This window comes from Echeneis naucrates, chromosome 21 (assembly GCF_900963305.1).
Source record: "Echeneis naucrates chromosome 21, fEcheNa1.1, whole genome shotgun sequence".
NCBI lineage: Eukaryota > Metazoa > Chordata > Actinopteri > Carangiformes > Echeneidae > Echeneis > Echeneis naucrates.
The window spans coordinates 6,012,735-6,038,132 of NC_042531.1; the positions used below are offsets into that span (position 1 = coordinate 6,012,735).

A 25,398-nucleotide genomic window follows, 5' to 3' on the forward strand; every position below is an offset into this window, starting at 1 on the left:
TGACAATTTCCCATTTTAAGGTCAAATGAAAGATCATGTTCAGGCCAGATAGTCATATTATTTTACTAAATTTGTGTCAGTTCCTGCAAACTCTGGATTCCAAATGTGCAAGTTATCATAGTGAAAAAAGGAGAAAAACTGTCTATAATTATGACCAATAAAACCTGACTTCAAATACTAAATGGTAATCCAACCCAGACTAGCAGCAAAAGTGAGTTTCTGCATGAGGGAACGAGCGGAACAAGGCTATCACAAACCTGAAAAGAGAAACAAACCTGTTTTAAATATTGTCATCCAGACAAATCTCAGTAATTGGAAGAAGCAGTGATTATTATTTTCGCTTTTGTTTTTTCAAATGTGAACATTTTAAGTAGCTCACAGACCTGAAAGTGAGTTTCAAAGTATGGCCTTAACAAAGGAGAGAAAAGTGTGGATCGATGAAATACATGCTCGGTGTTACAGTTTTCGTTACCTGTTAGCAAACTGTGGCGTCTAAAATGTAACGTTGCTAATTATTGAACAACACAGTTAATGCGGCTAGTTAGCATGTCAAATATCTGACTGCTCACTTGTCCCGTTGCAGTTTAACCCCGGAGACGATGACTATAACAGGTCTCTAAGCATCGACTGAGCAACTAAAGTCAGTAACTGTCAATAAAGCCCTGAAGTAAGCTAACACTGAACACAGATGCTGACTGGCTAATTAGCCACAAAGCTAAAACGAGTATACAGTGACGTTAGCTACTTACGCATTGATAGTCCTCTGAGTCTGTATTAAAAAACACGCAGCGTGTGTCGTTGCTCATTGACTTTGTATTTTGATTGTCCATTTAGATCAACAAAAATGTTGTAAGTATTTCGCTCCAATTTATTTTTTGTTTTTCTGTAGCTTCACTGGAACTTCCTGTTTCTACGGTGTGCACAGAGGGACAAAAGGCCCCAGTGTCGCTTGAGTCGAAGTGTTGTAGGAGAGTTAGAGGTTTGTGAAATTTTTTTATTAAATATTAAAAATTTACTTTCTAACTAAACTCTCACTGGAGCTCTGCTGTATTTCACTTTAGCCACCACAATAAACCTTTCATAGTTTGTGTGGGGGAAAAAAATCCCTACACTTTTGCAGATTAATATCTCTTCAAGATTGCAGAACTGCTATCTAGTTCAGCAATGGCACATGGCATTCACCACAAGGTTAATGATAAGATCATCTCAGTGAATGTTTTTTTAACCAAGCTTCACCCTCATTTACAGTCAAATGTAGCAAGGCATGTCAGCTCTGATCTCAAAGGGGACAGCAGGGTAGTGGCCACAGTCTGTAAACAGTCTGAATCAGAGAAAGAGTGAATTTGGAAGTGCGTTGCTTTGAAAATATTTGAGGAGTTTACCGCCCTCTGAATACATTTTCTTTTCCTGGATTTCAAACAAGGTGTGTAGCATCACATTAGTCCGAATAATTTTGAAGGTTGTTTGTCAATTTGAGAATGTGCTGAAATATGTCAAATTTGTTCACAGAATGGACTATTTTCAACATACACTACATGTCCATAATCTTAGAGTATAGCATTTATAGTCTTATTGCAGTAGTAGTCTTTAGTGTATGTGTGTGAGAGAGAGAGAGAGAAAAAGTGGCAAGTGGCTCTGATGCACTGTATTGACCTATTGTGACACTGAAACCCCAGCTGCACCCATTTTCCTCTTTGGCCTTTGTGGCTGTCACTGTCTGCTACTTGGTGAAATTGTGAAGAAAAAAAAAAAACTCCTCACTGTTCCACAACAAACACATTCACCACACGTACATATGAATTTGCAATGTGGATATTTGTTCTCTCTTTAGGAGATATACATTTTCTTTGCTTATCTATGATCTTATCCCAGCTTATACATGTACATGTCACATGCATTATGTATGGTTCAAACGCTGCATGTGAATGGAGCTGCTTAAAGTCAAGCAATTATTTTTTCTTTATAGTGTTGTATTCTGAAATTTAGCTCGTGTACTGAATGAATTTGATAGAATGAGATTAGCGAAAATGATAGAAAATTGGTTTTGGATGTCTTCCAAATGATCTTCTATATCCCTTCATTTTTCCAAGTTCAAAGAGTTGCAACTTGAAGCTTAACTAGCAGGCAACAGTTCTCAATGTGAAGGTAATTTTTAAAATGCCTCTCCTTTTTAACACATTTAATTGCTTTACTCCCATGTAAGGGATGGGTTTTTAGCTGTATTATTGCAAATACAAGTATTACAAGTATTGTTTTATTACAAATGGATTTATCCACAACATCAACAGTTCTTTCTCTGCCTTATAGGAATACAGCTAATACTACAATATTCTAAGCTGTCACCTTCCATCGAGAGGGTGTCATTCAAAATATATAAATATATCTACAATATATCATATCAAAAAGATAATCCCAAAAAACAAGCAAAGTCTTGAACAGCATTTAGTTGATAGAAAGAGAGCAACAGTTGTGAATTATTCTGCCAGTGTTTACATGTTGCCTTTGCGTGGCAATTGTTACATTTCCTTTTTTCTAAGCCAGTTGGATGGAGCCCAAAAGAACACCCTCCCAGGAGGAGACGCAGTCTTTCGGTTTTTGTATGACATTTTCTCAACTTGTTAAGTATAACCTATGACTGGATTGCTGGCCATCTCTCATATTGTGTCAGCAATAGATCTGATATGAATTGACCATTAAATATCCCCTATCCTGAAGAAAGAACATAAGAATAAGACTTTATTTGGGCAAACATATGGATGCTTAAACCGGTTTAATGTCTAACTTTCAAAGAGAACAAATCTGGTGAATGTCTGGTATTTCCTTAACTTCACTGTGTTGTGTTTTACAGGCCCAATTCAATTGCCATCCGTTTGAGTATGATTACATTTATGAAGAAAGCATACACAACAAAGTGCTACATTTATATAAAAGCTTTATTTTAGAAAACAAATATTATCAGTACAAAATTAGTTTTTGTGCATACAAAAGCATTAGCTTTTTTTTTTTTGACAGATGGACATCTCCAGTAAAATGTAAACAACAGTCAAGAGGCGACAATAGCAACAATGCATCTCATGGAAAAACCATCATTATTCTCTATGCAGAAGAATTATCAGTTGATTCCAGTTCATTGACCATGTAGGACATGCGGAGATCACAGGCAGCTGCAGCAAGCATATGCCTCCTTCCATGCAAAGCAGAATTTAAACACAGAGACACATTGGATTTGAAGGAGCACTGGTTACACACAGAGAAATACACGTGGACACACTAACATCATCAGCGTCACACAGAGGAGGCTGGATCTTTTGTCAGTATCCAAGATGTTAGCGTTCGAATGACAGGTCTTGTAATACATGCCCGTTATCTTGTTACACAACTTTGAACAACAACATTTGACTCTCAAACATACATAGCGTGAGGTAATAAATAAGACATTAAATAATGGTTTAAATATGTTTCATCTGTGTATCACTGGAACTGAATGCATGGCGTGTGTGCAAAACATACACGTTTGGTGTTGAGTACACAAATGCTTTCTTCAAGATCAACACATCTACAGTCAGTACCACAGAGCAGACCACACCACAAAGGCCTATTGACAGAAATGAGCTGCCTTTCTCTCTACCTTTCACATCTTTGATTACAGATTTCATCAGTAGTCACATCAGCAGCAACAAAGCCTATCAGAAAGTCATTTGAGACAGTCTGTTAAAAAAGAAGAAGAAGAAGAAGAAGCTGGGTTTTCAGTTTCTGTTGGCAGTGGCCTTACTGGCCCCATCCTCCGATGCCAATCTCCTGCTTGTAGCGCTTGGTGAGACAGTCGGCCTGCTGTGTGAGCTTGGACAGGACCCCCTGAAGCCCGGTCAGGTGGTACTGGAACTGCTTCTCCAGGTCCTCCTCCTCCTCCTCCTCCTCCTCCTCCTCCTCCTCCTCAAACGATGCTGAGGAGGAGGTGGATGCGGAGGAGTTCTTGCGGGTGATCTTCATGCTCTCCGCTCGGCAGCGGACCCCCCACTCGATGTCCCTGCGGATGGACTTGAGCAGCTGGTAGTAGCTGTACATGTCCCCCTCGTCCACGTCCGACTTCAGGGCGCTCAGCTCCCGGTCCTCGTCCAGCGGGACGTCCCGCAGCAGGCTGGGCACCATGATGGTCTGGTCCATGTTGTTCACGGCGCCGAGGAAGCGGTTCATGGCGTTGAACAGGGAGTTTTTCTGGTTGGGGGTCTCCACCAGCTGCATCGTCATCTCGGCGGCAGGTTGTTGTTGTTGTTGTTGTTTAATCTGTCCTCAGCAGGCGTCAAAGCGAAGAGCCGAGGTTGTGCTCCGGTTTATTTCTGGGCTGATCGGCTTAAAGCTGCGTCTGTCGGTCTGTGTGTAATTGGCTGTCCGGTAGATCAGGCGAGGTGTCGCCGGTACTTCTTGACTTTCCCCCCCCCTGGATGGCAGCTCTAACGCCGGTTCTGTCCGTGCTTCTGCTCTGTGGGCGGACGGGTGCGCCTTTATGAGCAGACGCGGCCGGTTTCGAGGCGCGGAGGGGCGGACCCAGGACCTGCTATTCAGGTTCCGCTGCCGCCGTTGTAACTGGACCCAAATGACCTTAAATAGCACCCAGCCGAGCAAACAACCCCAAGGTTTAGCACTGTTTCTGTCAGAGGAATGGCTTTTGCCAAAAAAAAAAAAAAAAAAAAAGTTCACATAATCCAAAACACATCTGAACATCTAATCAGCTGAATCGATGCTGCCAGTTCGTCTAAACACCACTCGTCGACGTGCTGGCCTAAACCTGGACCATGCACCGAGTTCTGGTAAAAGAGATGATAAACATTGCATCACCACATCCCACATACTGATTCAATGAGCCAGGAAGGGTGAGGCCTGACCAAGCAACCATGAATATTCATGATCCGGACCATCAGCCCACCGCTGAGTTCCCAGAAGAGCCAATCACAATCCCCGCTGGCTCACCGAGGCGGGACACGTCGGTGCTGGGCCAATCAGAACCGGGACTCCGGGTTCTCCTTGACATCCAGAGTACAGGCGCAACGTGGTGGAGCTCCAAGGCGGTTGAACTGTTATGGGTTGGGTTAGTAGACAAGTAAAAAGGCAGCCTGGCAAATAAAACATCAGACCCATCTCTTTTGTAGACATTGACCTACAGAATAAAAGTCCCCTGATAACTCAACAAAATGATCCGTATTGGCCTGACTGCAGATCCACAGAAGCTCTTTTGTTTTAAGGGTGTAGCTGGTTGAGGTGGAGCTGGTTATATTCCATATTCAGTCGAGCTACAGTAGGCATTTTAGTACAGTGTGTCCAAAACTGTCGCTTGTGACAACTTGTCAGAAGTTATTTTTGATGAGTTGAGAGATGATACTGATACGGGAAAGTGGAAAAACACCAAACACATCTCTGTCACACCAATGGTTCGAATCCTCAAGCTTTATTAGGTTTGCTGCACCTGTAAGTTGATCTGTATCATCCCAGATCCGTATTCGTCACGTATGTTAAGTCTGTCGATTATCCTGTCACGTTTCTTTTTCACATCAAGATTTTTTTTTTTTTTTTTTTTTCATGTTGGCTTCTCCTGTAAACGTGACCTCTTTGCTGCATGTCTGAATCACCTGGAGAAGATGCTTCCCTTTTCCCTTTTTCCAGATTTTTTTCCCAGATTGCAGCAGTGAAGCGAGCAAGAAACCAAACTGGAGTTGAGAACTGCTAGTGAAATATTTAATCTAAAAAAAAAAAAAAAACCCCACATGTTTTCAGTGAGGTAAAAAGCACTATGTTTATCTTTGGAGGTTCATGAGGGAAAGTACTGTATGAAGTAACAAAATAATAAGCAAATACATCAAAATTGCATTCAAGTACAGCTATTCAATAAATGGGGGTCTAATAGAACTCTTAATATGTTTACTTTTTTATATATACAATGGAATGGATATATATATGTGTGTGTGTGTGTGTGTGTGTGTAAAACATACTGCCATTAATTCAAGATGTCCTAGATTAGTCTCGTAATAAGGAAATATCTGGTGTTACATCACTGAGATTCAAAACATATATCCATCTGGCATTTTTCCAATTCTGAAATAAATTGGGGAATGGAAACGGAATAAAAGTACAAGTTTACCCTTTACTGAGCACAGTCTCTGCAGAAATAGTACTGGCCTGGTTATTTCCCTTTGGGGTAACTACCCTAAGACAGAGCTGCCGTACTGAGAAGATTGCACTTCAAACCAAACTGTTGCACAAGCCAGTTTCCAGCAGTGATGGCAGATCGCTGATTTCCCTCCACTCCTCTGACTGTAGCTGCTGGTAAACAGGGGGACACAACCACACAGTCACAGCAACACAAATAGCCCAACATTATCAGTGTGAAACATGAGCTTTGGTAAACACCTGTGGTCAGCCAGTAACTACACAACGTGTTTTTCACTGTGTTGCCACAACAGAAAGAAATCTAGGCAGTCTGGTATTTAAAAAAAGAATACCAATTACATATAAAAGAGGTCCGAATTAAAATACCACAATAGACTCGTCAGAATTATAAAAATGGGAGGGAATAGGAGGCGAGTCTTGAAAAGTGGCCTGAGTGATACTCCATGCCCTGGAAGAGATTTTTTTATGGGCACAGTCTGTTCCTGATAAAACTAAATGATTCACTGTTTTAAAAAAATTGTTGCTCAGCAAGAATGGTGAGAACATGAACATGAACGAGAAAACCTGCTGGATGAGATTCTCTCCCGTTTCTGTCTGGCCTCTCCTACTTCCGACACACTGTGTCTTTATCCTATCTTTTATTTTGTTGTAATACAAAAAAAGCAGCACTATTCTTCTAAATGTATCAAAAGAATGGGTCCCTGCTATTAGATGTTTTATCATTATTAATCCAACAAGTTCGTCATGTTCTTCATCGGTATAGAATCTAAAACAATACATTATATTATATTTGAGTAGATTCTTTAAATCTAATAATAATAATAATAATAACTAATAATGAGTAAACTGAATTTTGTTCTGGTGCTATAGTTGTGTAGATGCAATGTGTTTAACTTTTTATACTTTTGATATTTTCAAGTTTTAGTTTAAAGTGTCAAAGTCAAAGAATAGTTCCAGTTATATCATAGGATATTATCCTACTAAATTTAAAATTGCATTTTAAAGTTTCAGCTCCCCAAAGTAGAACTAATAACTATATCTGAACGTGGTATGGAGTAAATTTTTTCCACTCGGAAATACGGTGAAGTAAAAATTCTAAGGTAGCACTAAGTGGAAATACTAAAATGCATCTGAATTTTACTTCAGTGCAGTAACTTGAATACACCAACAACAAATCTGCGTCGATAGCCAAGCTGCACAAACACAAACGGACTAATCCATTTACCCCTATGAAGATTAGCTGATCACACATTTTTAACGGGTTTCATTTGGACAAAAAAACAAGAAACAAAACAAAAAACAGGCTATCAGAGCAAACGGTGCACAACAGCACCACTGCTGAGCAGAGATCAGATAGGAACAGGGGCTGGCTTGGCTTTCTCAACAGGGCTGTCAATCAAGGCTCTACCTCGCTGACTTCCTCTATTCTCCCGTGAAAGGCCTCTCCACTTGTCAGAGGATGCACTGTGCCTGAATGCAACAATGAAACCTGGATCAGTTCGGAAGGGTTTCTCGATTGTGTGTCACGTCAGAAGCAGAGCATCCACTGATTACGGCGGGTGTCATCATCATCCCACAAGGCTTCAAAGGATGAGAGAGAGAGGAGGCAGGAGGCGGTGGTGGGGAAGGAGAGAGGAAGGGGCGGCTGGCAGCACTCTGGGAACAGGCAGCCTGAGTGGGAACTCTAGTACTTGTCATCACAACTGTATGTTACTGAAAAGTGTGAGGCAGGGATGTCTGACTTCAGCGGGGAAGCTCGAGGCAAAGCAGCAACAGCAATTATAACAGCGGCAGCCGTGAGAACAACAGCGACAACGGCTCATATCACAAACAAAGGGGTGGAGCGTGATGGGCCTGCTATATTACTGTACAAGGTGATAAATGAGGACTCAAAGTCGGCGTTTCTGTGTGTGTGTGTGTTTGAAATAAAGCTTAGGTGTTACCTCTGAAGGTTGTTTTTTTTTTTTTTGGGTGGGGGACACTCAAATTCATTGTATCATATTAGATCATATTAAAGCAGTTATTCGTGTCACAGATTTAATATGATTTTCAGTGTTATGAAACTTCCATTTAAAAAACACACACTCCTTTTACAGTGAGCCACGTGAGTCGCCAGTATAATGACTCTTAAAGTGAACAGCTCTCAGTGGAGCACATCACAAGGACTATCTGTGATGCTAAAATGGTACAAATATTTCTTCACACCATCAACCCAGGACTTCCCCTTTATAAGTTCAAACGCCAAGCAGCTTGCTGGTTAATGAGATTACTTGTGATATTGTCATTGGCTGAGGTAATTTGGGCTTCATTTGAGAAAATTTGGGAGATTTAGCAGCTTCGCAGGGGTGAAAAATTATATTACTGAAATGGTAGATTTCACTGTGTGTTGTTTTTGGTGCATTTAAAATGACTTAATGTTAAATCAATGAAACAAATGAAAAAATTAATAAAGCAATCCCAATTCTACAAAGTGCTGAAATCCAACCATTAACATAAGTTCATGGTTAAATATATATAAATATATATTTTTATTAACTCATCTCAAAAGTTTACACCTTCAGAACGTATCATGAGTTTATGAATTACAGTCTCTTAATTTAAAATGACAAGGGCTCTCAAAACATGTTTATCATACTGACAGAATTACCAGGATCCGTTATTTGTTAATTAAAACTTTCATACATATATGTTATAATAATGAGAACAACGTAAATGATAATGAAGGTCCCAATTACTGAACTTGTCTCAATTTCGCTCAACACAGTTGTTTTGTAACGACAAATTCTCGTCTGACAGGCGATTTTAAGTATGTTTCAAAGATGAACCAGGTTATTTACATAACATAAATATTTACATTGGTAACAATCAATGGAGTATCATTAATATTCTATGTTAAATTGGGGATACAAATTTTCATTAAAATTGTCAATGCTTTTTACATTTATTCTATAAAGTGTCAGATATGAGACTTACCCAGACGTTTGGACTTGTCATGGTTGGAAGAGCACAGTTGTCACTATCAACATTAATGACATTTTCTCGTGGTCTTGTGGTCAGAGGAGTTTAACAAGATCATCCTGACTGAACTGACGGTCCCGTGGGAAGTTGATGCGAGGAGGCCTCGCAGAGGAAAGCCACCAAGCACCAGGACCTGGTCCAACAGTGTAGGGACAAAGGTTGGCAGGCCTGGCTATTCCCAGTAGAGGTCAGGTGCAGGGGCTTTCCAGCACAGTCTCTGTGGAACACATTCACAGCACTGGGTTTAGCAGGAAGAGAGAGGAAGTCAGCAGTCAGTAGGTTGGGGGAGGCAGCTGAGCTTTGGAGTCGGAGAGCTAACTGAAAGCATAGTTCACACAAATTAACATGAATTAGCTCACGTGCACCTGTTGCATATCACTTTAATGAGCTGTTGTTCTTCTAAGTTATTCATAGAATCAGACTGATTGCTTTTAAAAATCAAGTAAAAACAATGTGCGTTTTACCATTTCAATAATGTGTCATAAGGCAGAGCAACCCAACATAGACTGGTTTACAGATGTAATTCAGCTCTATACTTTTTAATCATGCGTAAAATGAAAAGGATGCAGAAAAGGTATGGATGTAATGGGAAGTTTGAGTAGCAATCATGAACCAAATTATGGAGCATTTGAAGACAGATTAAAGCAGCTGTCTAGAGGAATGGGTCGGTCTGTCTGGTATAGTTCTAAGATGGTTTAAATCATAGGTTACTGGAAAAAAATGGTTAAGTACGATGGTGCAGACACGGCCCCACGGCACTTTTGTAGTTTTGGCAACTTGTGTGGAAAAAAATTGGTAAACACATATCTTTAAAAATAAGTATTAACTATGGAGTGCCCCAAGGTAACGTCCAGGGACCTCTGCTGTTCTCGACATACTCTCAGCTGTACATGTCCACTGTTGAATCTAACTGTTTGTCTGCTGTCCATCTCTTGGTGGATGAGCAATAACTTCTCTCAGCTAAATGAATATAAAACTGAGATCCTTCTGTTGGCCCACATAACAAAAGCAATCTTGTTCTTACCAAACTTGGACATCTGGCCCAACCGCAAGTAGGAAAGCCTTGCCTCTTTTTGAATTCTAGTCTTAATTTTACAACCCATTTGAATTCTTTGACTAAAACAACCCTTTGTTGTTTAGGAAAAGTAAAACCTCCTCTGACACAGCAGAATATGATCATTCTGAGTATTTTAGACCACCCTGGCTTACCAAAAACAAAGATTGTGAGGCTTTAGACTCTCCAGAATGCTACCGCCAGGGGTTGAAATGGTATATTTATTACTTATCTTTTATGTTCTATATGCAACCTTAACTGGCTCTTTTTAACTTCTAGAATTGATTTTAAAGTTCATCTTTAAGCAGGGAATGGCCTCACTGCCTCCTATATGTCAGACTCCTATAATAATTCACAAGCCCTTCATTTTAGCAATTATCAGAGTTACCACAAAAACCTTAGTGGATGCTAGTTTTAACCACTATGACCAAAATTAGTGAAACCTCCTGTGTCTTTGGACAGTTAACCTATAAATGTATAATACTAAAACATGTTTCCAGACTACACGACTGGCTTTATAGCATTTCCCAGCCAAAGCACATGCTTTATTTTTGGAAGTGGGCAAACAGCTTTTTGGTGCATTACTTCTAATTCTGGGAGGTGAAAATTAGCAATGGTAACATGAGAGTGACGTTCACTTTCATGTTAGCGGGAAATTAAAATCACATTCAACAAAAGCATTCAGCTTTTTAATGCGCAACGCTGATTGTTATACTCCTGATTATGGGAAGATAGTTGTTTGAAGTATTGGTAGCTTTAGAGGGAGCTGTGTTGGTTCTTCTTCTCTTCAATGGACAAAAAGAAGAAGACGTGGAGCACGAAAGAATTAAAGTTATGTTGCTTTCACACAATGGCAGAGAAACAAAAGAACGTGCTGCTATAAAATTAGCTTATTTGAATGTTAGTCCAGTTGTAATAATTAATTTATTTTGGTTTGATTGCCAATTGTGAATTCTCAGCCAAGTCTCTTTTTAAAGGAGATAATTTAAAGGGGAGATCATTTGGGAGATAATTTTATACAACAGGCCTTTAAAACGGCATTTTGAATTTCATGATTGGAAGACAACATATAATGGAACAGTGGAATTAAAAAGACCCCAATTAAATTTTTAAACCACCCCTTTCGTACTGATTCTCTAATGGAGGGACTTGATGACATGAAGTCAGTGGAGCCGCCACACATTCGGGTTAAGGAGGGTCAGTTCTGCTGCTCCAGAAACATCAACTTCATCGACACTAGGATTACGTTTCGTCTCCCTTTGTGGGTTCTTGCTTCAAAATACAAATGTGAGGCATTAATGCAGAAAACGGTTGACCCCCCCCCCCTCCCCACTTTATATGGCAGTTTCATTATCTCCCAAACAGACCCTGAACCTGATTAGTTGATTGCATCATTAGCAGATTTACAGAAAATAATTGGCAGCCAGTCTGATAATTCACAGTCTTATTATCATTAAGAAAACGACTCTCACATGCACTGATCGTTAAAAATGCTTCTTGTCTGCACCCTTACTGTTCTTCTGTGATGGACTGAAACGACCCAGCCAAGGTTTCTCTGTGAACTGCTGGGCTGAGAGAAACAATTGGAGCAGTTTGATCGAGTCACAACTTTTGCCTGAATGAGCTGGAAACCAACCGAACCAGCAGGCGGTGAAGTAGGTCTCTGACACAGTGGATGAGTCAGTTGACACCTCAGTGGTGTAAACATTTCACACTCCAAATTAAACATTATTAATCATCATTGATTATGCAGGCCCAGGTGATTTGGAACGAGCCCCGAGCCTTCGGGTCCTCAGGCAGCAGTGATCGCGGTGATGAAGCCTTTTTTGGCGGAAACGTAAATGTATTTTCTAATAATTTCATATAACGCAGCAGTATTTTAAAATGTGCGTTATATGTAATAATGTCTGTTAAACTGTCGGCTCTTTTTTTTATTTTTATTTTTTTAATCATCATCATTCGGTTGCACCTGAACGCGTCTAAGCGCTCTTCAGTGTGTGTGTGTGTGTGTGTGTGTGTGTGATAGACTAGCGCTTCCCCGGTGGCTTCTCCCTCCAGCCTCCATCCCATTAAGTGTATTCGGGAGGCGGAGGCTGGAGGAGACGGGGCGCGAGATCCGGCGGCACGCACGCTCCATTAGCGGACCGACTGCCGCGCGCCTCTGCCGGTAATTTGCGTAACGAGATCGGAGGGAGTCCGGTTAGGCCGGCGTCCCCGCGGTCTGTGCGCCGTCTGCCCGCCGCTTCCTCCGGCCTCGTTTAGGATGCAGTCCACGGAAGGAGACGGGGGATGTGTGTCCGTGTGTGTGTGTGTGTGTGTGTGTGGCGCTTCATCTCCCGCACTTGCCGCCTCGTCGCTCCGCAGCTCCGTTTTCCGCCGGTACCTCAGCGCCGCCACGTGGCCGAGGAGGATCCTCAGTGTGTGATCGTGTGGATAAAAACTTTCAGCTCCACACGATGAAAATCCCTCCGGAGGCTTCTTTCCCTCTCCCTTCTTGCTTTGGGCTGCTCTGATGGAGTCAGACTGCAGCATTAGACGGAGTAAGGTTACATTTACTGATGATGGAGAGAGAAAGGAGATGGATGAATAAGTTAAACAGAGCAGCCTTTGTGTTCAGCTGGTTTGCCCCCTCAGGTTGTCATGTGTGTGTTGCTGCTGTTTAACACTATAGTTTAATTTAAAAAAATGAACGACAGACAGAAATGTTGCACTGTGCAGCAGAAGATATTGACCTTCCGTACTTCTTGTTAGAAGTCAGTGACAGTTTGTTTCCAACGAGTTGTTTCTGTTGGTCTCTGTTGTGGTTTCCTTTGTGTAGTTCCCGTCTTTTGCTGAGGCCATGATGTTTGTGGAGCTGATGACCAGCTGGGTGACTCCACCAGTTCCACACTAAAAGCTTATTCACTTTCTGGATCATAAGAAGTTGAATAAGTCGAATTCAGATTCCGCTGACTTGCTTGCTGATGCATTTTATTCTCTGAAACTGGTTGAACCTCTCAGAATGGTTAGTGTCGTTCTTTTATTCGTTTGTTCTGGTTGTTAGCACAAAATTGACAGCGTCCAGTGATTGTGATTATACAAACTCCTGCTTGATGTACTAACTAAGTTCCAGATGAAGTCAGGCCTCCCCTCGTCACTGTTGGCTCGCAGTGTTGGTTCAGTAAATGTCATTTTTAGTCAGCAGCATGTGTAGTTGTGTACTGTTCAGTATATTTAGCTCATTTCTCTTTTGCAACTAAGATGTGCTGCTCAAGAAACAAAGAGCAAGTAAAAAAAATCTTCTGTAGAAATGACACATTTAGATTGACCCAATATTTCAGCTGTGTGCACCTTCATCCGTGCCGCTGAGGCCACCTTCAGCACGCCTTAACTTTTAACCTGACCTCATCTAACACTAATCCTGAAGCTAAAAATATCATGTGTCCTGGTTTACGTGCGGGAGCTGCCTCAGTGATCACTGAGGTGCTCTATAAATGAAAAACAACACATATAATAACTGTGTTTAGATCAGCGCTTCACCAGAGGACTTTGACATGATGACACAGACAGCACAAACAGTGATTACACCCACGTTTGGTAAATAAGAGCCATTTCACTTTAGGTTTCAAATGGGAGAACACTATCTCATAGCAAAATGAACAGGCGTGGAACACAATCATTATTTGTATATTTATTGATAGTAAGACCACTGATGGTGACTTTGTCAATAATAGACAGCATGGTGCGAGTCTTTTGAGTGTCTGGTGACCCCATGTGTACGCTGGATGGTATTACAATTTAGTATTTACAGAACAATATCAGCTTGAGAGAGGAATTTAAGTTTCAGAGTGCTGGAAAACATACATTCACGAAATAAATGTACAGCGTTAGAACGTTAGAAGCAATAAGGTTTTTAAAAGCCACAACCAAATACTGACCAAAGTCAAACACAAGAGGATCCACAAAATCAAGACAGTCTCGCAAACACACACGCTTGTTATAAAATAGAAAGACATGCACAAAGGGGATAGTTAAATAAAAACAAACAAAAAAAAAAACAAAACAATCACACACACTGTCAGTCGTACTGAAAGAGCGATAGAAAATAACCTGGTGAAACTATAAACTTAATGCCAACCAAGTCATAATGAGCATAGAGCTAAATTGAAACAGCTACGTGTTGCACATTACTCTCAACAAAACACTGGCCACAATTATTTTGTCAGTGCGCATTTCCTATAAACTATCAAACAAATACAGATTAACAGCACAAAGTGCAGAATCAAAACTCTGACACAACATTTATATATATTAGCATATTAGAATGAGAAACATTACATCATATAAATTACATTTCCAATACATATCTACAGACGGTGACGATGACGGAGGCATGTTGATGCACTACATAGAATACTGTAAATACTAGGTGAACACCGTTGAAGTCCCGCCAATCTGTAATGTCGACTTCTCTCATTGTAGCAGGCTGCTGGCTTTGCTTTCCATTAGAGGAGTTTGGTGAGCTTAAGGGTTTGATTTGATCCTCGCAGCGTAGAAACGTGCTGCTTTGCTGACCTCTGTCAGATTCAGCATCTTTGTGTTGTTGTAGCTGTGATGGCACCCAACAGTGATGTCAGAAACACGTTATCATTACACCAAACAGAGGTCAGCAAAAAAAAAAAAAAAAAAAAAAGGTACTCATTAAAAGAAAAAGCTTTTCAAAGCTTAGTGGTGACATTTTGGAATTTAGTCAGCTACTTTTAAACAAAGCGAAAAGACAAATACTATCTTTGTACCATCTAAATGTTTTCCGGGGAACTAAGTTGTTTTCAGCATGCTGACAGATTCTCGTTGACTGGGATATTTCAGAGCTTGATGACGCCCAGTCACACCAATAATTGAAACTGCTACATTTGAATTCAGCGCAAATACTCAAGTTCAGTTTTGTTCGGCCTTAACACATGAATCTGTGTCTATGACCAATGGCAGGCCTTCCTGCCTGCTGAAAACTGATACTCTGGGTAGGCATACACGGAGAGTTCAAGACAGAAGCAGCTGTAGATCATTTTAATGGAAAATATTTTAAGTTGTCAGGCAGGAAAAGCGCAGGTGGAATTAAAACATAAATTTTGGCAGCATTCCATTTAGTGGAGGCAGTTTCAGAGTCCTGGTGTTGTGCTCGGACACAAAGGAATGGAGCCATGGTTAATGTTATTATTTATACCTTCGCCTTCCCCACATTGACATTTACATAGCAAAAACTATAAACTGCTCCATGAAAGGGCAAAAACTTCGAGACTGGAGTGCTGGTGGTCGAGCGGTTTGGACTTTAGAGCACGTTCCATGTAATCGCAACGTCACTGGTTTGGCTCTCTCATTCTCCTTGTTTCCTGCCGGCCTTTCTGTCAGTTACTGACTAAAGTAAAGAGGGAAAAGCTCAAAAATAAATCAAAAAAAAAAAAAAAAAAAAAAAGAAAAAGAAAAGATGATAATGAGATCCAAGTTAATTGTACCAATCCATCTATTTGATAAATATGATTGCGAAATGACAGTTTCTCAGTTTCTGGTGTGACAGGGTCTTTAATCTATAGTGCAACCTCATTTGTTCGTTTTCTGTGCTGAATATGTTTCTCTTCCACACTAAAACTAATCGATCGGCTTTAATTATAACTTAGTGTGTATCAAGAATCTGAGAATTCAGGTTAAACTGGCTTATTTTAAGTTACTGTGGGAGGAAAGAGGCAAGAGTCACACTCGCTGTACGCCGTCTTGTTCTAGCTTAAAGCTTTCAGCTAATACTGATACTAAATTAAGTTTAACCTTCAAGGTAAATTAAATATTAAATGTAAAAAAATTGTGCCTTGTCTACAGATAAAAATACTTAATCAGCTCTCTTCCCATTATTTCCTTTGCAATTTTCTCAGTTTTCATATAAATTTAAAATATCATCCTCAGTACACACATTCGGTTCACAAAATGTCACAACCATAGGAATATACAATGGTGACCGATAGCAAAGTCAAACTCAAAACTAAACCTAGCTATTAAAGTATTACTTTCAAACTTTAGTAATGTAATTCTGTACAAAGATGTGCAGTAGCCTTCTGATGACGATCGATGGAGCATGCTGCGTCCAACTGAGAAGCCAAGTTGCGCCCGATCACTTATCTGAGACCAACACAGCTGTAAACTCAGACTACCACAGTCTACCTGCTCGTTGAAGGTTGTACTGATCCAAGATATGTGATAATGAGCAACTTCTACATCAAGCGGCAGTGTGATGTGCGGTATAGAAAGCTTTGATGCAACAGCAGTGAGTAAAGGAATGGTGCTTTACAATAGGATACATTAAGATATTACATTAATGTCACAGGCAGAGAGGCGGAGGGAGGTAAATTCCAATTCAGACGTGTGATAGTGTTTCGGGAATTTACTCTTGTAATGTGTCAAGGCTGTTTGTTGCTTCTTCTCTTCATCTCCCTAAAAAGACAGAAACCAAAGTTACCACCTCAGGTTGTTTGTCTCCACTGACTGGTTTCATGTTACGTCGTTGGTTTTCCCGACTTATATTGAATACATGTTTTTAGTTTTTTCTTTCTTTCTTTTGGTTACCATGCGTGCTAAATTTAGTCATAATTGCTGTGAAATCAGTCCATCCTTGAGTCCAAGTGGATGGCTGTGCCAATGAAGAAGGGCTTCCCTCAGAGATTTCCTGAGATAATGTGTCAGTGAATGTTTCTCACCTGCCACGGCACGTCAGCTAAACCATCTCATACTGATTGGCTGTGATGATCCTGGACAGACAGCAAGCCAGCAACATGCCAATCAGCTGAAAGATACACAGAAAAGAGGTTTCTTTTTTTTTATGTGTGGGTTTAAAAAAAAATTATAATAAAAAAAAATTGTACAGTATTTGTTTTTTTGTTTTAAGTCCATTTTTTTGCAAAGTCTCTCACTGAATGCATATTTTTCTGTAAAGTAATTTCCCGTCATCCCCAAGCTTTCAGTACAAAAAGTACAAAAATGTGTCTGTTGATCTTCTTTTTTTTTCTCTCTCAGTATCTGCGTCTCCACTGTTAAACACCTCAACTAACACACAACACACCTGCGAGAAGGCGATCCCAAACGTCACTCCCGCAATAATGGCCATGTTGGTTTCCATGAAGGAAGTGACCAGTTCATAGCAGCCCTGAAACACAGGGGGCAGGTTAGTCCGCAGCGGGTACAGGGACATGTTAAATGTACAAATTAGGGGCAAGATGGGAGTGTGTGAGAGTATCTGAGGCGTTTGTTAGTGTGCGAAGGAGGAGGATGGTTTTAAAAAAAAAAAAAAAAAAAAAAAAGTGTGAGGACCTCGCTGATGTACAAACGGTCATCTGCTAACTGGTGACGAGGAGGATGCAATAACACACTGACCTGGTGGAACACCTTGCTCGGGACTATAGTGCTATTGCGGAGGTCTTCTGGGTTGCAATCAGATGAGTTAAAGCAACAACTGGCAGGAATACCGTTGGGTGGGTAATACATACTGGCAAACCAGCTGGTGTAGTTATACACTCCACAGCAACGCAGCTAAAAAACAGACAATTCAAGAGGAAGAACCGAAGACAAATTCAAATTCACAGTTACATATCTGTGCATATATTTATTTACAACAATATTGCCTTTTATGTGGCACTTAGGACCAAAGCCCATTTGCTCCAAATGAAGATAAAGCTTTATTTTCTAAAAAGGCAGTAACTGAAGACATTGAACATTCAGTGTCGCGTCTGTTTTCAGCTGAAGACCGTTAATTATTTAGAGTACTGTTGAGTAATTATGACATTTAAAGAAATGCAGTGAAGGAGCACATCATTGGTGTGTTTGAGCAACAGTGGACACAAACAAATACAAATCAATCAACACATCAGACTTTAGCTACAGATAAAGTATTAGCAGTGGAATAAATTCATAGTTGGTTTAATGTTTTAATTGAATTTGTTGACAGTCAAAAAGAAACACAGAATATTGCCACCTTTATTGATGGGGAAGAAAAGTTTATGATTTTGTGTTTAGCGCCCAGTTGATCACAAAGACTTACTTTGTGTTGCAAGTTGTCAACAGCACGACTCGCCTCATCCTCGGCATTGTAGTTCAGGACTGCGTCAGTGTACGTCCTGTGAAAGGTTCCCTTTATCTGCACAAACATGCATGTTAACAGCGTCAGAGAGCTCTGGTGGTTTTGTGTTACAGTTATGAAGTTGCCACATGGTGAACTACGTGCTGACCTCGTGGCGAAACACAAATCCAGAGATCCCAGCCACTAACTCAGCGAGGAAGACCAGGGACAGAAACATGGCGTACTAAAGGGAGGAAGTAAAAGGGAGATTTGTATAGTTTGCATGAAAACCTTTTGCCCCGGTGTGCATCATTTGCCTATGTTTGTATACACACACACAGACACACACTCAGACATGCTCCAGCACACCCACTTGACCAACATTAACCGAACAAAGTCTGTGCAGCATCTATTGGATTTCTGATCCCTGTCTGCGTGATAGAGGTCAGCCATTATTCCCTTTATCATATGAGCAGAGGCTAATTAATCAGCTTCTCCAGGTCTATTCTGCCTGACTGCAGCGGAACACTCTGGCCCTCCCCCGACGGCCTCTCACCAGCTTCAGCATCCATGGGCTTCCTCTGCAGGTGGCGAAGCATCCAAACAGGCCAAAAACGATGATGACAGTCCCGGTGCCAATGAGGACGTACGGAGCGTTGGTGGAGTTGTCTGCGATCAGAGAAATGTACGGGCCCAGCATCAACTTCCCCCATACTCCCACTGCCAGCAGAATGGCTCCTGTTATCTAGAGGACGAGGGTTGGAGAGAAGGATGTAACAGAGAGAGAAAGAGTGAGCACAGGAACAGAATCAAAGCAGGGAACGGGCCCTTATCTCTGTATTTCTGCAACACTACAATGGCTGTGTTTTAGCAGCGCGTGGCGGTGGGGGGGGGATCAAGGTGGAACAAGAAAGGAGAGCAATTAGAGTAAGGAGGAGGAGATGGCAGACAGAAGACACAGATGTATCAGGAGTGCGGGATAGCGATCACCTCCTTTATGAATATGCCTGCACTCACAGACAGAAGGAGAGAAACAAAAAGAAAGAGGACAAATCAAAGAAGCTCTTTGATCTGAGGCGAGACGCGTCTTCCTGTTGCTCCTCTCTTAGCATTTCAAATGAAGGCTGCGGATAAAAGAGCGTGCTGTTCGAGGCAGCTGAAGCGCCGTGTGTCTCAGCTGGGTATGTCTTACTGGCATCGGAAAGAGAGCAGGGTGTGGAACGGCTGCTGATGATCTGACTCGAGCAAGGGCCAACTCATCAGCCCAACCTGCTCACTTCCAAGAGGAGGCTGCTCGCCGTCCTGTTGCCACGCCCTCTGACTACAGAGAGCGAGCTGTCTGTACAAAATGTCTCCGTTCACCTTGTAACTGCTAAAAGTGATGAGAAGAATACACTCAGCGCTCAGCAGGAAACAAGCCAACACGCCTGACAGCAGCGAAGAAAAGCTCCCTCTTTTAGTCAACAATCTCCTCGAGCCTGATGCCATGTGCATAATAATGAAGCAGTGATTCACCGTAATAAAAAAATATATATACATATTAGCATAGAGTTTGACGTCTGAAATCAGTCTGCAGGTTAATGAGAGTGTTAACATCTACACTTTGCTTTGTTGGCAGGATGTGAGTAAACAGGATGTGGCAAAGGTTTTTCACTGTGACAAATCTGAGTTTGGCTGCATTCCTTAATTAAAAGTTCTCTTGTACTTAAATGCAATGAGACCTTCTGCTGCTCTGCAGCTGCAGTGTTACACGACTGAACTTCATGGCGGCTCATGAAATCATCCACACGTGGATTTCCCTATCAACACAATGGTAGGAGAGGACAACGAGTCTCAGTTGAGGGAGGGATGATAAGAAAGGTGGAAGCGAGAAAACACACTGACTGGCTGTTGCTGTCTGAACAGACATGCTAGCTCGGAGTCGGTAGCCGGGGATTCATTTCATTTTCACTGAATTGTTTGAGGTTGTTTTGGTGACCGAGCAACAGTTAAAAAAACACAAACATTCATTTTACTATCGCGGAAAAGAGAAAAACCATAAAATTTTTCACGTGGTATCTAAGAGCATGTCATCCTCACTCTGCCTTCCCAGATAAAAACTTAAACAAAGATGAGTACATTTTTGAAATCCCTGCAATTCTTTTAAAGATGTAATTTTATCGATCAGAACTGATGCCCACTTGTTTCCCATGACACTATTAATCTTTTTATTTTGTGTTTATGACTTAAACATGTTGCTGTGTTGTTTCTATTATGTAAGAAAAACCTATAAAAACATGTATTGATGGCTTGTGGGTAGATAAACCCTCAAGAGATACACAACATTTGATGGAGCTCAACAACATTGAAAGAAGAGAGAGCCATTATTTTCTACTTAATATCATCTTAGGAGTTGTCTGTTTAATGTATTTGTTGTCTCCTTATCTGAATCTGCATCCTGTTGTACTTGCAGTGCTGTTATGAGCTCAGATGACAGTTTGGATAGGCCTCCCAGTGCTGATTTTAAACATGACATTCTGTAGATCATGTCAGCTTTCAGCTGCTCTTTGTACTGCGTGTAAAGCACTCGAATGAAAACTGGAGCTTGAAACAATATATATGGATGTTACACCAGTAATGAGCTACAAATGGTATGTGAAAATTTCTGATGGTGCCAAAATATTCACCATCTCACAGTTTATGTCGCCTCATTGCCAAACCTTATGAAGTCTGTGGCAAATCAGTAGACTTCAGTGAAAAGAGTGGATGGAAGAACCGGCGATTTTCTGGATAAAATAAATCACTATTGTGTCTGTAAAATTCTGAGAAATGTTAAGAATATTGTGATTTGTCTGCTCACCAGCCCAGATAATCCATTTAGTATCGTTTAGTGCCCATCCTTCAGCTGCGGCCCAGCTGAAGTGAAGGACTGCAGGCTGATGATTAGATTTGTCATTAATGTTTTTATTAACAGTGATTCTAACACTGTGAGAAGACATTTCAGAGAACAGTCCTCTTTATGGCTATATACTTAGTGTTTACGGCCGGCACCATCAGCAACAAAATGACTTCCACCCTCATATTTGCTGCCACATACAAATAAAGGATCATCTCCTCAATACTTAAGTGTTCATTTTAAAACCAATAGGGAAATCAAGTCTGAGGAGCAGGGACAAGTCATCTTGACTTCATGTCTGTTGCTGAATTCCAAACAGCCCTCCTCCTTTTCGTCCTCTTCCTCCTCCTCTTGCACGTTTTGTTTGAAATTCAATGCCTGGCCAGCCACCCTGGTTACAGCACAGAGTTTAAAACAGGTCATCCCTCTTCCCTCCTCCTCCTCCCACCCGGGCCCAATAAAGAAACAGAAGGTGTGATGATAAAATATGCTGGCAAGGACACAACGCACCACTCAGCCACCTGCTCTGCATTTTACCGTCCTGTGTGAAGAGTACGGCACCATGGATATTCACACTTAAGACATTATTTGCCACGACAAGTCGATGACAGTGACACCGAGGCCTCACGCTGAGCCACCTCTCCCGCTCCGTACTCGGTGCCAGTGCCCTCTCCAGAGCCAGTGATCTGTGAGACACGCCTGCGCGTCAGACATCTGTAACTTGATGCTTTAGATGTACGGGAGGGCTGAAGGACCATCCAATCCTGCCTAAATATAAAAGTTCATATCTATGACACAGACACATGTCTGCAGAGCAGGACACACAGCACAGCTCTTAACTGAGGGGCCGATTCCTGTCCAGTTTTGTTCATGGCCAAGTATCATAAGCTATTTTCATTTCCCACAGTTCAGGGTGAATGTAGCCAAAACAGAGAAAGCACTCCTCAGGTCCTAAACATATTATAGACATAAACCTCTTCCACATGTTCCATTTAGATAATTCACTCTGGTCATATCTGGCTGCTTTCTATCACACAGGAATGAGCAGAACTCACAAGTGTGGTCAAAAAGGTACTAAATTCAGCCCCACTGTTGATCTTAGCTTGGCCAGTATGTGGCCTTAGATTCATTGTGCTGCTTCCACGGATGGAAGATCATATTTGAAGCTGGTAATTAAAAAGTAAAGAGAAGCACTTCCAAACCGCTGAAAAAAAAAAAAAAAAAAAAAAAAACAACACACACAAAAGACGCCATTTCACTCATCACTTCACAACTTCATCTCAAAGTAATTTATTCCAAAACTGGAAGCAGTCTCAACCAAATGTATTTGGCTTGAGTAGTGGTTGGGGTAATCTGCTGGCTCAAATCCTGAGGACGCTTCTTACAAAGAGCCTTAATTACAGTGAAAAGATCGGCAGAGTCTGCTCTATAAACGACGGTTGTTATGTACGGCTTGCTTCGCATTGGGAGCATAACTTTTTATGAATTCAATCACAACAAAGCTTTGCAGCGCCTTGACAAAACACCCAGAGGGGCAGCTTGTGTACAGTGAAAAACCTCCTCGTTGTACTTATGATTGCTTGCTTGATGAATCCTTTGCAGGCTGAAACATGGCATCAGTGAAATTATGAAATATTTGAAAATTGTTGCTCAGAGTAGATTCAGCTTCTCCAACGGGAGTTACTTCTTTACTATCCATTGCATTATTCAAAACTAAAAAGTCACTTTTAGGTTCATTGGCCAGACAAAATATGCACATTGTCAATGTTAGCTGAGGAGGAGGGAAAGAGTTCACTGTTTACACACAATGTTATTAATTTATCATTTGAGAAATCATTCTGCAGATTAACCGTAATGAAAATATTCCCCACTTTCAACTAACTGCAGTACAATACAACCCCACAACGACAGTTCCATATTCAGACAACGAAAATAATCAAATAATCTTATGTATTATTCCCTGGATTCCACAGGCAATCGAATATTTAGGTATTTTAGAGGTTAAGAAATGTTATTTATGAAACAAAATGCCCAGATCTTTTCTGCTTTCTGTTGTCTCTCACATTAAAGTAAACTGAGCATCTTTGGGTCTTGGTCGCACAAAAAAAAAAAAAAAAAAAAGACATGTATGTTATCTTGTCCGTATTAATAGTGATGGTAATTTGTAAGCGTTCTCCACTCAATTAACATTCCTGGCTGCAACCGCCTTTCATATTTCACTGTGTAATACCAACGAAAAGTACAGAGCCGAAGAGGGAAACCATAAAAGCAGTCTAAACATTAGCTGAATTTAGAGTTTACATTATGTATTTGCTGTAATACTAATTGAGTCGTGATCTAGTGTTTTCTTTTGTGTTCCTGCAGGAATCAGGGGAAAGTCACTCAGGACATTTCACACTTTTGTACAGCTCTGAAAAAGCTTCGTCTAGGATGCTGAACATTGGAACTTCTACTTGTGTTGCAGTTTCCTGACAGCGTGATGCTGTTTCATTTAACACCACATTGGCCACATAGAGCGACTGATGCACAGCGGATCACCAATCTATCTACCACTGACTCCAGTCCTGCATTCACTACTGCTCCTACAGAAAATGAATTTTACATGACCCCTAATACTGAGGATGCATATAATATTTATACAACATGCATTTTGAGAGCATTCCTCGTGCAATAAGGAGAAAGCAGCTTTTTAAATCTAGCCTGCTGAGAAGATGGTTTATTTAATGCAAAAATCTGTTTATTACACGTGAATTTCCTTTTTAAAACATTTAGTTCAGAGATGTGGTGGAGGAACAGACTGTAGCAGACTGAATGACACACTGAGGGAATGTGTCACAGGGCTGATACAGATGGAGGAAGGTCCCTTTAAGAAGCTGTAGAAACGGACCCAAATGTGGAGTAGATGGTGAAAATGGGCTTTAAACGGGCCTCCATCAGACAGACCAGGCCCCGCATGTGGGGCTCAGTCTTTGCGGTGACATGAGCAGCCCTCCCCGCCTCTTCCTCACTACAACCCCGATGCGCTGACGCCCAGCAGCCAGAATGTGTGTAACCTTAACACAACTTACATAATGGGAGGCGACAAAATGCGTTTGTTTAAGCGCATAGAAGAGACGTCGTAGGGCGAGTCCCACTGATATTTAGGCTTTAAAACACCATAATCCCCCCGATGGTGATGATGATGATGATGATGGATGTATCCAGCCCTTCATCACACACAACCACCACAGAAAAAAAAAAAAAAAAAAAAACACAGCGGCGCATCTGGATGGATTCCGATTGTTTTTTTTTTTGGTAAATAACACAGAGGAGCCACTTTGCTTACCCAGAAGACGAAGGAGTAAACGATCAGCAGGGTTTTCAGGCAGGTGATCACCGGCTTGGTCTCCATTGTGGGCTCGGTGTGATGACAAACAGCTGAGGGAGAGAAAATGAAGCGTCTCTGCGAGCCGTCGTGCTGCAGCGTCACTGGAGCAAAAAACGCACCAGAGCAGCCGAAGGATCCTGAGCGGTGACCCTGCAACACAAAAAAACACACAGACACACAACCGCCCCAACACTGATCACATCACCAGCTGGACGGCTGCTTTTATATGTTGGTGCACTTGTGGCGCAAAAGTTTGGGCACCCCCCGGGCACATGACACGTTTCGGCTGTTGAATTGATTTATTTCACGTAATTTAATAATCCCGGTTTGCATAAGATGGTTTAAATGTATGTCTTTGTTTGGAGCGTGAAGATCATCATTATCCCTGACCACAGGCTTCAGGGGCATGAAAATAACCAAGTGGCTGAAATTGCAGTTCCTTGAATGACCACATGAATTTGCTTTCACTTGGGATTCATGTGAAAATGCTGCTGTTTTACAACAACAACGAAATGTTACAGTGTTAATACAGCCTGGTACAAAGTCAGTTTCTGTTCTGTTTGTTACAAACAGACATGTCCACATTTCTTTGACCATAAGTGGATTACCTGAGTTAATGGAGTCAGTTACTGCCAAGGAGGCAACTGTGGAGCAGCTCCAAGCTCCAAATCCATCTGATCTGATCAGTTCATCCCTGTGTGAAAAGAACTTCCCTTTGAGATACTTAATCTATAAGAAACAGATGACAACCTTAAAAAAAAACAAACAAAAAATTATTGGAATTTAAAATAATTAAAATGATCATCTGAACATTTAAACATTTCAATTATCAGAATAAAAAAAAC

At 41.1% G+C, this 25,398-nt stretch overlaps 3 protein-coding genes across 4 annotated transcripts in view; all 3 read right to left on the reverse strand.

Moving 5' to 3' along the window:
* The window catches only part of LOC115035220 (cyclic AMP receptor-like protein A), a 44,553-nt gene extending 43,652 nt beyond the window's left edge, over window positions 1–901 (reverse strand). For both annotated transcript variants that reach the window (XM_029492944.1, XM_029492943.1), the window contains exon 1: window positions 750–901. In XM_029492944.1, coding sequence (XP_029348804.1) covers window positions 750–830 — 81 coding nt within the window. In that variant the 5' untranslated portion in view covers window positions 831–901. The remainder of the gene's footprint in view (window positions 1–749) is intronic.
* Window positions 902–2,915: 2,014 nt separating this feature from the next.
* Window positions 2,916–4,522, reverse strand: mid1ip1a (MID1 interacting protein 1a). The gene has a single exon (XM_029530326.1). It carries the CDS (start codon window positions 4,246–4,248, stop codon window positions 3,769–3,771), a length of 480 nt encoding a protein of 159 aa, XP_029386186.1. The 5' UTR covers window positions 4,249–4,522; the 3' UTR covers window positions 2,916–3,768.
* Window positions 4,523–14,919: 10,397 nt separating this feature from the next.
* tspan7 (tetraspanin 7) lies at window positions 14,920–24,770 on the reverse strand. Its single transcript, XM_029530149.1, has 8 exons — window positions 24,512–24,770; window positions 18,868–19,056; window positions 18,481–18,555; window positions 18,294–18,389; window positions 17,630–17,785; window positions 17,319–17,402; window positions 16,957–17,042; window positions 14,920–16,693 (listed from the first exon to the last, which is right to left on the reverse strand). Exons 1-7 carry the CDS (start codon window positions 24,575–24,577, stop codon window positions 16,974–16,976), a joined length of 735 nt encoding a protein of 244 aa, XP_029386009.1. The 5' UTR covers window positions 24,578–24,770; the 3' UTR covers window positions 14,920–16,693; window positions 16,957–16,973.
* Window positions 24,771–25,398: the final 628 nt, after the last annotated feature.

What these genes read in the sequence shown, in the direction of transcription:
- mid1ip1a (XM_029530326.1), bottom strand. Translation starts at nt 4,248, where the DNA reads ATGACGATGCAGCTGGTGGAGACCCCCAACCAGAAAAACTCCCTGTTC.
- tspan7 (XM_029530149.1), bottom strand. Translation starts at nt 24,577, where the DNA reads ATGGAGACCAAGCCGGTGATCACCTGCCTGAAAACCCTGCTGATCGTT. An exon ending in TTTACTCCTTCGTCTTCTGG is followed by an intron (nt 19,057 to 24,511) that starts GTAAGCAAAGTG and finishes CTCGTCCTCTAG; the next exon opens with ATAACAGGAGCCATTCTGCT. An exon ending in GATTTGTGTTTCGCCACGAG is followed by an intron (nt 18,390 to 18,480) that starts GTCAGCACGTAG and finishes ATGTTTGTGCAG; the next exon opens with ATAAAGGGAACCTTTCACAG.